Here is a 15,720-nt window from a genome sequence, read left to right on the forward strand (position 1 = left end):
CCTGAATGTATATGAGGATATATATTGCGCCGTTGTTTTTAAAGACATTGTACTCACCGCAGAGAACTGCAGCGACACGACCACACTCTCCGATAGCTGGTACTTTATCTGTACCTCACGCCCTTCCGCATGGCCTTGTTGGTGCCAAGGAACCGATTCAGTTATTTTAAATAACCTTTTTGATGACGTACATGTATGTCATTGGAACGGGATCGGGAGAAGATTGTCAAAGGAGGGCTCAGCCTTCAGCAGCGGGGGCTCAGCATAGGTGGAGTTTTTTCTTTTATAGTTGGGGAGGCAGGAGTTCGCTTTGTCCCTCACATTTTGAATCACAGGTGCATATCATTAATACAAATGTAATATGAATTGTAAACTAAATTTCGAATTTAAAGCTTTCGTGACTGCAGGGATTCATCTTCTTGGTTCTTTCGGTAAAGTATTTTATTATGTTTTTTTATTATTTTATTATTTCCCTTCTACGTGACTTTACCGAAAGAACCAAGAAAATTGTAAACTACTGAATATAAATCCATGAAGGTGTCCAGTTTTGGAGGGGCATTGCCCCCCCCCCCCCCCCGCAAACTCCGCCCATGGGGCTCTGCCATCTCCAGAAAGCCACTTTCAGCTTAATTGCACAAACGCAGGGTGATGATGATGATGATGAGAATGTCAACACTCGCAGTCTCCAGGGCGGGTAGTTGGTTCACTCGGGTTCATTGTGGCCTCGTCGGAACACGAATTGAGAACGTGCGAGCTCCTGGCACCTGGATGTGGGCACTCGACTCGTAGGCTTACCTACGTGACTTTACCGAAAGAACTAAGAGTATGAATCCTTGCAGTCACGAAAGCTTCAAATCTAGAATTAGGCTTAATCAGCTTCTCAGGCGGAGTGGATCGCAATTCACACGCTCACCACGAACCGCATGGAGAAATCCCCGCTGTTTTTTCAGTTTCAAGGTCACAAGGGCAGCGCTTCGTAGATGTATTGTGTCAATGGTGTGCGGTAAGCCCTTTGCAGTGGATGAACGGAGAATTGTATACAAAGTGCAGCGTCAGAGAGGGTCATAGCAGTGACTGCAATAAATAGCGATGTGAAGGTTTCATCTATCAGTACATTTATCTGGCGAGACTGTTTTAAAGATTGCAAGATGTTTGACCACCTCTTGATATGGCTTGTCAGCAGCACAATGATTATATAAAATTAACTTCAGTTTCTTGTCTCAGCACTTGCTTGGGGAGTTTTTTTTGTCATACAGAGACCAGTAAGAGCTCATTTTATCCAGAGAGGATCATGAAGCTATGACATTGATGATGAGCTACAGATAACCTTTGGCCGTGCTAATCGCAATGAGGTGAGGTGCTACCTGCCAAAGTACAGCGGAGGACAAATCCAAATGAGGCTTCCAATCACGAAAAAAAAACCTCAATACATTATTTATAATACTGTGTCCCTGAAAGGGAAAAAATATATCTCAGTCGGTGACGTTTTTGGCTATGGACCTTCTTCATAGCACACAATGGGGCTTCATGTCACTCATGCAAACGCCGCTTCATTAATTATGACAGTTTTAAAAAATCGACAAAGCCACCATAGGACAGGCGGATAGTGGCTTGCGTGGCAATATAAGACTGAAAAATAAATAACATAGTAAAATAAACTCCCTGTGCCAGTTCTAGATTTGAAGCTTTCGTGACTGCAAGGATTCATACTCTTAGGTTTTTTCGGTAAAGTCACGTAGGTAAAAATAAATAATGAAAAATAAAAATAAAATAATAGAAATAACATTTTTATTTCTATTATTATTTCTATTATTTTATTTTTATAATTTATTTTTACCTACGTGACTTTACCGAAAAAACCTAAGAGTATGAATCCCTGTGCCAGACCACTCGCTCTTCCCCAAGCTACTGAACGAGGAGTTGCAATGGCATCGGCTGCATTTATACACATCCCCAAGGTGCCTAAACGTATTTATTGAATTGCCATCTTTGCAATAAATCGGTGTAGTGTTCGATAAAACCACACATCATTCGGAACAGTGGCCCACCAAGTGTTGGCTAGGGAGAGAAGAGACGTAACAGCACTGTCTTGTAACGTAACAACAACAACATCAATAACAAACACACGGTTTTACTGCACTTCTACAACTGATTTGCAAAAAAATGGCCCACATGTTCAGTTTCCTTGAGCTGGTGGTCTAGATAAGGCTGAGTGAGCCATTGCACGATACACCCCGCTGGTCCTAACGCGGCTGTCTGGCTTAACCACCTAAATGTGAAATTGGAGTTGTTGCTCTGCGCCTCCATCAGCCACACGAAAGCAGAAGTAGTAGAATAATTTTTACTTAAATCTTTCGTGACTGCAAGAATTCAAATCCTTTGGTCTTTTCGGTAAAGTCACGTATATAGAAAAAAAACCCCATGACATTTCGATCACAACACAAGCGGTCGTCATTAGGACCGCTTGTGTTGCGATCGAAACGTCGTGGGTTTTGTTATTCTTTTCTACCGACGTGACTTTACCGAAAGAACCAAAGAATAAGTAGAAGAGTGTGGGGCAATATTATACTGACCGAGTCGACATCTGATTGCGATATTGAACTTGTAATCGTCGAATCGTGAGTCGAGCGATCTACCAACAGGTGCCACCCGACCAGGTTAAACAAGGACACGGGAGGGGGGGCGGTCTTTGCCGAGGTGGTCAGATGGCGCCGATGAGATCCTGACGGCAATGGCACAATTGAAATAAAATTGGGATAAAATAACATATTGAACAAACAGTGTCAACATGCTCAAGATCATTGAATAGCGATCGTTTATACCGAAGATTGCGGAGCCCACGGCTGAAATCAATAGTGACATTCCAAGGCAGAGTAAATACGATATAATTTTCACGTGACCTCCCTTGCTAGTATCAAAATATAAGAATAAGTTTTACCCTTTTAGCGTCCTCTGGTCTAACACTGTTTGAGACTAGGCTCTAAAGAAAGCTGTCTCTGGTGTGGACCAATCAGTTTCAAAGACAATGCATATACTATACAATTTGGTTATTTCGGTAAAGTCACGTAGGTAGAAAATAATTATAGATCACGACGTTTTGATCGCCACACAAGCTATGCGACTTTACCGAAAGAACCAAAGAGTGTGGATTCCTGCAGCCACGAAAGCCTCAAATCAAGAATGCATATACTGTCATAGAGCTTATTTTTGGTTTGCATGTTCACCACAAGTGTTTAATGCATACATGACTCCTTGCAAAAGGTTTCTGTTTGGTGCTTTAACATCTTAACACAACTGTGTTATTGCCAGAAAGGGCCAAACGTATTCTCATACAATCTAATGTGTTTTGTTATGTGAAATCATAACCATCGTCTTATGGCTATGGCAAAGCCATTAATTGGAAAATAGAGAATAGACTACGTGTTTATTAATGGACTGCTATAGAATACTAGAGAGCCCACTAGGAGCGATTTGATCTTGCAGAGACTATCGGTTTTATTGAGTGCTGAGACAGCTCCCTGTCGATTTGGAGTACACCGGTGTTGAACAAATGGGGACGTTTCAGCCTCTTTATATACTGCATCTAAAATCTCATTTCAATTTGTAATGATCAGCCTCCGCTAGAAAGAGCTCTTCAGAATCCCTCTGGAGGTGAACAGAGAAGATTTTTTTCCACGCTCGCCACACGTCTTAGAAGAGGTACCCGCACTTTACCCCACTACACGGGAACTGCAAATCTACTAACTCTTGGGTGCCAATTTATACTGGTGGGTGGATAGAAGCGAGGGGGGGGGGGGTGATTTAAGCAACTTGCCCATTGTTTCAACTGCTCAGACCGAGAGGTCAAATCGAACTGGCGACCTTTGGATTGCAAGGTACGGTGTGCTAACCATTACGTAATGGCAGCTCCACAACTGAGTTTAAAAAAAATATCCCAAAGCACCATTCCAAATTGTCGCTCAGATTGCCGATGGTGATGTTTGTTTTGATTCGTTAACAGTCTCCATCACGTTGAAAAGCGAAAGACGGATCGTGACATGGATCGTGTAAACGTTTTTTTTGTTGTGGGGGATTTTTATGATGCTTTAGTTCCCGTGAGACGCGCAGCCTCCAATCGATAGCCCTTCTGACATTTGACAACATCTGTAGATTTTTCATGAGCATGGCAGCATTGCCTTGAGTTATGTACACACGAGGGATGAGTTTCAGATTAAAATATATCGGAATTGGGATATTGGGATTTTCAAGGACACTTTCGGATGTTTTTTGGGTATTTGGATCCTTTGCATTGTGATGTATACTGCACATTTATGTGTCTGTACAATAGCAAAAGCGTCGTCACCATTTTGGCGGGAGAAATGTGAAAATAATGACCAATTATTGGCTTCAGTTCTGGTTTTGGATGAATGCAAAAGCATCACAGATTTTAGATCGTCTGAAACTTTGGATCTCGGCTTAATTTTCGGGTTTTTGGAACAATCAAATATCACAAAATTTGATCGCAGCCTTTTTACAGACTTTTATTTCCACGTGCTTTGACACGTGGCCTGCTTGTGCTTCTTTTTCAGCGCTATGGGTGCCTTTCAGATTTAACATTTTCATATTTTCATATATTTTTTTGCAAAGGCAATTTTGGACCTCTTTTCGATGTATTGTCGATGTACATTTAGAGTTAACCACACACAAAGGGGCGCTGCATTGGCTGATGTAGGTGCAGAGCAACAACTCCAATTTCACATTCAGGTGGTCAAGCCAGACAGCCGCGTCAGGTGAAAAGTCAACAGTGGCCATCCTGTAAAGAAACTCTCTCCCATCTTGACAACGATGAATTTCCATCGCTGGCCCTGGGCCTGCGATGGACACAAACACAGCCCCAATTGAGCAGTGAGACACTCTGGGTATCGTTCACATCTCCCCTGTTGGCGGTGGAGGCACTGCCACATTTTTGTGTGTGGATAAATCCGATAAAAATGGGCAATCGTGAAGTTAGGGAATGAGGAAGGCTTAATTACTCACTGAATATTTTCTGGATTGCTGGTCGATTGCAGTAGTCGGCACATGGCAAGTAGCCATATCCACAACAACCCAGACTTGCATTGACTGACGTCACACGCAATGAGCGCGTCACCCACCCGTACCCTGCCCCGAGTTGCCCCCCAAATCAGACTCAGATGTCTTGCGAGGCCAGCATAATACAGCTTGGCAAATAACCAGTGCCAAACTATCCCACACAAGTCAGTTTCCCGTGGTGGCTCGGCTTGGCGAGTGGAACAACATTTTTTTTTATTCGTAATTAAAGTTGGCTGTTGGCGGTGTGCGCGTTCAGCTTGAGACGCCGAGCTCCTTACGCCGGCTCGGCTCAGGATGTGCCAGTGGGGCAGAGGTCGCAAACGGGTTTTGATTCCTTACCCGTACCCGGCCGCACCAGGGTTGCAAACGACTACCCGTACCCGTACCCGGCCCGGCCAGATAGTCGGGTATCGGGTAGGGTACGGGTATCGGGTACCCGGTTGCGACCTCTGCAGTGGTGGACACAAGGAGTGGGGTGCGGGTTGCGGTGTACTTTTGACCTCGACTCATACCTGCTTGTCACCCCGGGGCTTCTTGTGGTTGAGCAGCAGCTCGACTGCTCCGACCACCTCCTTGCGGATGGCGTGGAGCAGCGCATCGCCCACGAACACGTTGCTGCTCAGCAGCAGCTCGATCACCTCCAGGTTCTCGTTCTCGATGGCGATGAGCAGCGCGCTGCGGCCCAGCGGGTCGGTGCAGTTGATGTTGATGTTGAAGTAGATCTGGGCCTCCTCGAGGGAGCGCTTGACGCCGGCGTAGTCGCCCTTGTCGACGGCGCTCAGGTAGAGCTTCTCGGCGGGCGACAGCTCGGCCTCGGCGCGCACGATGCGCAGCGGGATGCGGTCGCGGTAGGGGGCTTGCTCGCTGCGCTTGTAGTAGAGTTGGGCCATGTTCGCTGGCCGGCCTGCGCGCGGCCGACAAGAGGACACGTGCACTCTCACGTCGTGTCGGTTGGAAAACTCACTTTTTTTTTAGAACTTTCGTGATGAATTTCGTTTTTTTTAGTTTGTTGTCATTCACACCCCCGCACCTCTGATTTTAGCACGGTTGGCTACGTACGGTGCGAAAGAAGTTCAGCATACGTACGTGCACGCAAGGCAAACGGCGTGGCGGACAAGATGAGCTGTGCACTTTTAAATCGTCAGGATTGAAAACTGGCTTCTTTAGAGCAGATTTTTGTGTTTTTGTGTCCTCCCGCACCTCTGATTCTAGCACGGTTGGCTACGTACGGTGCTAAAGAAGCCCAGCACGAGCACACACGTACACGCAAGGTGGTTGGCGGTGCTGGCGGGAGAGGCGCGGCTGAAGCACAGCAGCACGACTGGAATTACGGTCTCAAACTTGCCACATTTAAAAATAATTCGCTAAGATAACCAATTGGAGTGAAGTCACTTAGCAACGTGGCCCACCCCACCACCACCACCGGCCCCCCTCCCCCTGCTGTCAAACTACTGAAGATTATAATTGTCTGTGACACGTCGCGTCTTTACGATAACCGTGCACTATGAGGCTGGCACAAATACCAGATGTACTTATGGTTGGCTTTCATGGGTCCTTCTGTTGCGTAGACGTACGCGTGTAAGATCTCATTTGCTCATGTTCAAATGTATAGTCAAGGCCGTAATTATAATATATATTGGGGGGGGGGGCACATCCCCCCCCCAATATTTAAATATGCTTAAAATGTCCCCCCCCAATATATTGCTATAAAATAGATTTCTGTTTATATGATTGTGGTTATGGTTGTACTTTATGAATCCCTAATCTCTGCCATTACATACAATGAAACAAGAAAAGGTAAAAAGAAAAACAGAGCAATGTAATACAATACACTATTAGACATTATTGTAATTTTTTAAAATAAAAAGTCCATCCTATGTGTTAGTGAATGTTTTAATATTTTAGGCAGGAAATGGCACGAAATTCGTTTTCAAATTTAGATTTTCTTCTGGAGCGGGACCTCCAGACCCCTGGAAGATTTGGTCCCCCCCAATGTTGACTCCATGGCTACGGCCTTGTGTATAGTTATTGGTTCACTCGCCCAGATGTCACGATGGGAGCAGTTCCTAAAATGAAAGGATGTATTCTGAACGTTGTGTATTGTAATAAAATGATGTTAAATAATAATTACAGCCCTTTGCCAATCCACTGCTGGAGGAAGGCTTCTTCCACACAGGAATTGTTCACTGGGGTTCATAATCAACGTTTTTGGGTTTAGATCGCGTTATTTATAAATGTGTCGTGACCCTCCACCACCCGGCCGGGTACGGGTAGCCGTTTGGGACCCTGGTGCGACCGGGTACGGGTACGGGTAGGCCGTGAGTCACTGGTGCGTAACCGTTTGTCACTCATTTCGCGTAGGGTACGGGTACGGGTCGGGAACGGGTACCCTTACCCGGCCGGGTACGGTACCCTTACCCGGCCGGGTACGGGTACCCGTTTGCGACCTTGGTGCGGCCGGGTACGGGTAGGCAGTGAGTCACTGGTGAGTAACCGTTTGTCACTCATTTCGGGTAGGGTACGGGTACGGGTAGGGAACGGGTACCCTTACCAGGCCGGGTACGGGTACCCATTTGCGACCCTGGTGCGGCCGGGTACGGGTACGGGTAAGGAATCAAAACCCGTTTGCAACCTCTGCCGCGGATGCGACTCAAACTCAGCTTGCTCGAGTGCAATGCTCTCACGTCTGCCCCATCGCTTCCCCATTCAGCCATCTCACTGCAAAACAACCTTTTAGGTTTCCTAAACGCAACAGTCGAGGTAAGCGTGATGAATTTCAGTGACGCAGTCACTGGGAAGGCTTGACGTCGCTAATTGAATAACACTTAGCACTTTATCTGTAATCAAAGCCCGCTAAATTATAGATGTCAATAACAATGCCAAGGTAAATAATTTAAATGATACAATTACTCTACTGCCGTGTAGGTTTAGTATCGATGTTATTTATATATATGCCCTGAAGGATTTCATGGCTCGCCGATAATTTAACCCCAGTGACGAGTCCAAATATGAGAAGCAGTAATCAATTGCATGTGTTGCTTTCGCTGCGTTTGATTATGAATAAATATATTTTTTAAAATAGCAATTTATATACGAGGCTCTGAAGGGGTAGTCGCATGTCGGTTTCATGGAATAGCCGTCACACACCGTGGCAAATGCAATTGCCCCAGGATGTAATGACACCTACTTAGCCACATGAGAAGGATTTTCATGCCCAGCAGAGGCTATGCTATGTCCGTACGAATCACTTCGAATTCACAGGGAGACATTCCAATCACGTGTTTTACCTTGGTACGGTCACGTGGTTTGGAATGACAATGGAATGACCTAGAGAGACCTAAAATATTCTTCTGGTTCTTTCGGTAAAGTCACGTATAAAGATAAAATAATAAATTAAATAATAGCATACGACGATTCGATTGCAACACAAGCAATCATCATCAGGTATAAATGAAATAGCAACAAAAATCTAACCAGAAAACTATAGACAGACATATAAGCAGACAGATATCACCAAGATACATAGAGGGAATAACACAGGTACAGAGAGGGGTGATCGTCTCTGTGGGGTGGCCTTAAATAGACAGAGGGGGGCCACCCCACAGAGACGATCCCCCTCTCTGTACCTGTGTTACTCTCTCTATGTATCTTGGTGATATCTGCCTGCTTATATGTCTGTCTATAGTTTTCTGGTTAGATTTTTTGTTGCTATTTCATTTATACCTGATGATGATTGCTTGTGTTGCAATCGAAACGTCGTATGCTATTATTTAATTTATTATTTTATCTTTATACGTGACTTTACCGAAAGAACCAAAGAATAATTCCTGCAGTCACGAAAGCTCCAAAATTAAGATAGACCTAAAATAATTCGAGGCGTGTTGATGGTCCATGGTAAGGCCCGTGTGTTATTAATTATCCGTAAAAGTAAACCCTAAATGGAGCACTAAAAATAGGAATGTCTCGTGCAGTTGCCTAATCTGCTTCCGAGACGAAAAAAAAATTGGCGGGTATTAAAATTGCTCCCCGTAAAAATATTGACATTTTACAATTCGAAACGTGACCACCACGTCACCTGGAATGGCGATCATCAACGTCTTCGTAGAGCCAGTCGAAAACATATCACGTTCCATGTGACCTGAATATCGGGGTTTCCAACCTTGTGATTTAAACAAATATGAACAAAGATCGCGCGTAAAAAAAATAATAATATGTACAGCACTGCAGATTCGTGCACACGTACAGCCCCGTTGGTCTCCATCCACTGCTGGGGGGGGGGGGGGGGGGGGCTATTCGAGCATATACAACACGAAGGCTTTAGCGACCAATATTATTTACAAAATTATGTTGGCGGCGATCTAACCCAAAAAACCTTCATTACATGACCATACTTCACCATGTTCGGGGCGGAGTTGGCGAAGGCGTGAAGCGCAGATGCGTTTGAAGGAGAGGACGCACGGAGCTACGCTTGACTTTGCTCCACTGCTGCCCTCTCTACCGCTCACCACGTAGGCAACCGCAGCCAGCCCCTTGTCACACGCTGCGTGCGCGACCGACTGCGTCGCTGTGACCTCAACGCCAGGCTGTTGCTCAAGTCGCCCTCCTTTTATACCACCTCGTTCTCCGTACACCGCAGAGGCAACGGGTGAACTAGCAGTGTGAATGTAACGCACCATCAGCTGAGTCCGGTGGCAGTAAGGCATTTACAACCGGCTACTGCCGCTGTTGTAGAGTCCGTTTGCCGTGCAATTTTGCTGTTGCTACTGCGCATGCTACTTCCATACAAGCCGCCTGTTCCGTGGCAAGCAGTTGGTACGGAATCGCAATCGTCGAGCATGACAGCTGCACCCGCTTGGTGAGAACGTTGCCCACCCTGTTACATGCCCACTCATGAGTCCTCATTCACTGCCTGCCTTCGGTGTGGTCTACGGAGATCAGATGGAGACTCGAGCAACGACTGCAAAGATGAAGTCACACACGCATTCGTGGGCCGAATACGTTTCAGAAATGCATTTTAATCAAGTCTGCGGAAAGCTCAAATCAAAGCACCATTCATGCTCAACCCAGCTTAGCTGCTGCGATCTGATAAGTTTCGGCAGTCGGGGTAATTTGGTAATTTGCACTTCAAAGTCATATTAGCTGGCAAGCCGTTTTAATTGGACAACATAATCAAGCCGTACAATCAATTGAAAGAGTAAAATAGTAGGCAGCACGAAAGCGCAGTGGTAACGCTTTGTGCTTCGCAGCAACAGGCGCCTGGGTTTGATTCCCGACCCGGGCGACTCTGTGTGGATTTCTGTGTGTGTGGGATTCCTCCTGGTTTCCCCGATTTCCTCCCACAGCTAAAAGAAACCCACACGCACAATGTGTAACTGATAATTGACAACAACAACAACAAAAACATACCAATGCTGAAACATTACTTGCAAATTAACCCAATCGGGATAATACATAGCAACATTGCCCCCTGCTGTGAAAAGTTGGCTGGAACATCCTGAAAAAAGAGTTGAGAATTAGTGAGGCTCTGCTGGGTAAACACGCGTAGCAGTAGTGATAATAATAGCAAGTGCTGAGGGATATAAATATTGCATCTGAAATATTGACTGTCCATGCTAATCGCGTATGGGTGGTAACCCTACCTGAATACCACCCAGATATTAACACATTCCCGCGGAGGGAGCTGGTAGGAACGTTGGGTTGCTCGGTCAATGGCCAGGGTCAACGGCGGCGTGGTGTATTCCGTAAATATGGCCGACTGTGAGGGCGGGCACAATCCGGCGTGAGTAGGTTAAACGTTGAGTTTTATAAGGGTACCACGGGGTGACCAGCCCCTCTCCACCCAGCCCCACCCCCCACCCAGCCCCACCCAGCCCTTCCCCACCCTCCCCTCCCCACCCAGCCCCTCCCTCCCCACCCAGCCCCTCCCTGCACGACGGACACGATAATCCCATGTGGGCTGCTGTAACCAGGAGGTTCCTACCAGTATAAATTGTACTTGAACCACTAGGCATCACAGGGTGATTACTTTATAGAGATCCCATTGAATTAGTGCCTTAAATTGATGATCCATTTACGTAAAAAAAAACATTTCCGACAGGTGATTTTATTTTGTTATATTGTTAAAGTGATGATGGCTTCCATATCTTACAGAGGTGGAATGGTCCCAACATTTAATATAAATATTAAGATTGGTGGAAGGTGTGTAGAGGCTTTGAAATAAAATGTTGTCTCAAATAATATATATTCCCTGTTTAATTAGAGTGTCTCTGTTGGGAACAGAGGGGGAGGGGGTGTACCTATATACAATACTATTCCTGCCTACGGACAACACCAGTGACGTTCATATGAACCGGTCCTGGCCTTCACCTACATCGACTCAGCCTCCAATGAGTATCTCGTGCGGTGTGTAAACATCGCCACGGGGGAGACAAAGCCGGCCGGGCGTGCTCCTGGCCACCCACTCTCCTGGTATGCCGTTCCGCCCTTCTTAGGCGCTGTTAAGGCTATACGGGGGGGGGGGGTCTTTGTCTTGTGGCTCCGATAAACGAATGCGTTGCTCACGATATGTCTTGTCGTTCTTAAATTTGGAGCTTTCGTGACTGCAGGAATTACTCTTTGGTTCTTTCGGTAAAGTCACGTAAAAAAAGATAAAATAATAAATGATGCTATTATTTAAATTATTATTTTATCTTTATACGTGACTTTACCGAAAGAACCAAAGAGTGATGTGTCTTGTCGTGTCGTGCCGTGGGAGTGGAAGCTACCACCAGGTGGCGGCACAGAAGCACAGTTCAGGGGCAAAAATCCCATCCTCGGTCTGCCACGCACAACGCCAGTCGGCCGTATTCGTCAAACGCACCGTTTCTATTTTGGCCAGAATATAAAAAAAGACCAAACAAACACCCCATCAACTAATAAGTTAAACGAAAATATGTGCACCCGAAGCATCGACAGGCACGCCAACCAGTCGCATCAACAATACTCCTCCTAGCACCTTATTAATTATATTTTAAAAAATCAATACACCATACGGCAATTAATAAAATGAAAACCTCCCTTAATTTCTAAGCGAGTTGAGCCTTCAATGTGCTGTTGATGGGTGGCCGCTAAAGCCCAAGCAGGTTCGCCGCAGGGCTGCGTGAGCCACGTCGCTTTTGAACCAGCGTCGTTATCCGAACGTAACTGCATCACCACTCTCCTACCCCCACCGCCATCGCGGGATCGGTGGTTTTAATAGTTATCCACAACCTCTGCAACTAACCGAAGAGAAACCCGAGGGTTAATTATGCACGGATAAGGCGTCCCTCGTGGAGGGCATTCGCGCGCTCGTCGTGTTGAAAAGGGCCCCTAAGCTCGCTGCTGCTCCGTCGAACAAAGACGAGCAGCAGCCTGTGTGATTGTGACCGACGCGGGCAGAGATTAGAGCGAGAGAGGAGAGAGCGAGAGACATGATGAATGAATTTCGCGTTTCGCGGTTCGGGAGCGATATCGCGATGCACCGGTCCTTTGTGCCGCGTCTGTTGCGTGCCTCTCCGGACGCATTGTTCGGAGTCATCACCGGAGCAGCCCGCTCCATCGCTCCATCGCTCGCTCGCTCCCTCTGCCTCTTTGGCGCCTCGTTTTGGAGCCTCTTAGCGATCACCACGTGCCGAGCCGGTCCAAAGTAAAGTGCGCACTTGGGGACAGGGCGCGTCGCTCAGAAGGGATGGTGGGCCGACGGTCGAGAAAAATGAATGACTGATTGGCGATCCAACGAACGAAACGTGGCCAGGTGGAGGAAGTCCGCCCACCGATAAAAGATGCAGCGGTGAAATGAGCTCGCGCGCGTGACGCTGCTTGCTGGTTATTATCATCATCATTAACATCGCAAGAATCGCGAGCAACGGAAGCAGCTTGTGGAGGCCTTCATTCAGCGTTGGATCGATCATGTCTGCTGCTGACGATGATTAAACGAACAACTAAAACGATGCACCGGCTCCACGATGAGCGAGACGCTTTCTCGACAACCCGTTGCGTTCTCCGCGCCCATTGTATCGTAAGCACCGATCTCGAATTCTCGCAGCGCACGCAGCCACGATGATCAAAGTCACCTGTTGAAGCCTTCGCGTTTCACAGGCGGCGGCATAGTACAACAACAACAAGAAGAAGAACCACAAGCCGAAGTGTGAGTGAGCTCACGGCTAAGTAAACACATTCAATATTGGCGAGCGAGCAACCACGGACGTGGGTCGAATCTCAATTCCACGTTTGACGGACACTTTATAAAATATGCAAAATAACACGTCCCCCCCCCCCTCTTTCATTCTTCATCCCTCCGGTCCATCTGGTCACACCACTCAAACAAGGGGCATCCCGTTTGTTGTACCCACACGGCAACAACAACGAAAACTCAAGCAAGACATAAACATCGCTTTCTGCGCGTTCAGATCGTCGCTGTGGCAAAAGTGGCCTGGCAACAAACGGGGGGGGGGGGGGGTCATGCAATCGAGCCGATGAAAGTATGCGGAGTGATGTTTCGTGTGTGGAACAAGGAGGTGAGGGGCCAAACCAACCCACCGTCATTTGTGCGCTGCGTAGGCAGGACGTGAAGCGAGACCCGAGGGTGCGACACGACGGCTCGTCGTCCTTTGGGGTTCTTGGACTCTTGAGGAGCTCATGACAGTGCCCGGAGCTCAGTTGCTGTTGCTGTTGTTGTTGTTGTTGCTGGTGGTGGTCGTCTGCCGTGGTCACTTATCCACGCACGCATTGCGCTTTGTCCGTGCGATGGACGGACGCTCCGTGCGTCTCGCGTTCGATCCGCTGCGCTGTCGTTGAAGCGAACAAAAACATCATCACCATTATCATCAGCAGCAGCAGCCGCAGTAAACAAAGCGGATGCGGCACCTGTACCGTAATGAGATCATGTGCATGTATATTTAATAATAATAATAATAAAACACGTACAAAGATACAGCACAGCGCACATCAAAGTCGCTCTTCAAAACAAAAGCGTCCTAATGATCAATGTTTGCAAAACACAATTGCAACTAATGTAATACCTGAATTCAGTCTTCTTGTCGTCCAATGGCTTGGCAAGACGAGAGCGCATTGATACGATCTGGTGAAAACTGCATATTTGAAATCATACTGGCACGGACAGGCACACCGGTTGTTGTTACAATGGTAATTGTCGTCATCATTATCGTTGCGCTGGAACGTCCACGGTACGCAATACGGGCGACTGTGCAAGCGGCATCCCTTGAAGCCGCGCGCGACTCCGTTCCTGCGGCTCCGCGTGCACGCGCGCGCGCCTCCTCCTCCTCCGGGTCTGTGCGAGTGCCCCGTGCCTCTTACTCATGCGAGTGAGTGGGGCTGTGTGTGTGTGCGCGTTCTGCGCGCTCCTCCCCGTACAACACTCCCCCACTCTCACAGCCGCTGCGTGCGTTCTCCGCTGCAGTAACACTGCACGTGTGTGTGTGTTGTGTTTGTCTCTGTCCGCGCGCACGCGCGCACTCTCGTACGAGGAGCTGCAGTGAGGTGGTTAGCGCGACGCTGCGTTACAAAACCGGTGGCTCGAGTTCGATTCCAGCTCACGGCCAACACCAGTGACGGTGATGTGAACCGGTCCCTCGGAACTCCCCTAGGTCGAATAAGGTTCAAACGAGTACCTGGTGCGGTTTGCAAACATCGCCACTGGGGAGATGAAGGCAGTCGGGCGTGGTGCTGGCCACCCAACCCTCATGTGCCGTGCCGGTCTTCATCATCATCATGCAGTCCGTCCCCAAGGACGACGGCCTTCATCGGGGCTCGCTTACAGCCCTTGTCCCAAAAGTCTGTAAATGCTATATGGGGATCTTTGTCTTTGTACTGTCGTTAATGGTAATGACATTATAGTATTCGTTTCGTCGGGCCCGACGCTGCTGATGGGACGTAGCACGTCGAACCCCGTCCAGAGTGTTCTTTTTAGACAAACGGTGGCTGTTAACACAAGCATTCAAGGCTCTCTAGTCGAGAGACTGAACCAATTTAGATATACAATTTAGATAGACAATACGGTCGATTAATTTCTCACGTAGACTGCTCACGAGCGCAGATTGTGATTTCTTAGGCACACTATAGCACCGCATCATGTGCAGTAGCGGCAGATAATGCGGTAATTCGCTCAATTGCACTGAAACGCATTCGTATCAACTTCCATTTTCTATCAACTGCTAGATGGAGTGACTCCTGCCATCACCGTCCTTCGCGGCGCCGCAATAACAATCCATCTCACGCATGCGTATGCACGGATCTCCTTGGTGCGCAGTGCGCAGTGAAGATGTTTTCTGCATGCACACACATGAATAAAACACGCGAATTAATGTCGCCGATATTTCGTAATTCAGACACCTGCGCATTCACGAGGCATTGCTTGCGGCGTGGGCTGTTACGTGCACGCGTGCACGCGTACATCGAGAAAGTCGCTTGAGACGAGATTCATTTCCCATCTAATATTTCCCGGGTCACTGATAGACCGCTGTAGGGACGCGACTATTAGCTACAGCCATAGCTGGAGCGTGTACTGAATGTGGTGTGCCGCTGACTGAACTATTTTTTTCCTTGTCGCCAACCCGAACGGACCCGCCTGACACGAAGCGTTGACCTCAGGTATATAGGAAGCGCACATTGCAC

At 47.5% G+C, this 15,720-nt stretch overlaps 1 protein-coding gene across 1 annotated transcript in view; it reads right to left on the reverse strand.

Annotated features, from left to right (window-relative positions):
• LOC133350029 (short transient receptor potential channel 4-like) overlaps positions 1-14,567 on the reverse strand; it is a 30,580-nt gene extending 16,013 nt beyond the window's left edge. The window contains 3 exon segments of the mRNA XM_061563987.1: positions 5,583-5,974; positions 13,627-13,874; positions 14,109-14,567. Of these exon segments, the coding sequence (XP_061419971.1) occupies positions 5,583-5,960 (378 nt within the window). The 5' untranslated portion in view covers positions 5,961-5,974; positions 13,627-13,874; positions 14,109-14,567.
• Between the last annotated feature and the right edge of the window lie 1,153 nt (positions 14,568-15,720).

Source organism: Lethenteron reissneri, chromosome 32 (genome assembly GCF_015708825.2).
Source record: "Lethenteron reissneri isolate LAM-NWPU_2019-01 chromosome 32, ASM1570882v1, whole genome shotgun sequence".
NCBI classification, from domain to species: domain Eukaryota; kingdom Metazoa; phylum Chordata; class Hyperoartia; order Petromyzontiformes; family Petromyzontidae; genus Lethenteron; species Lethenteron reissneri.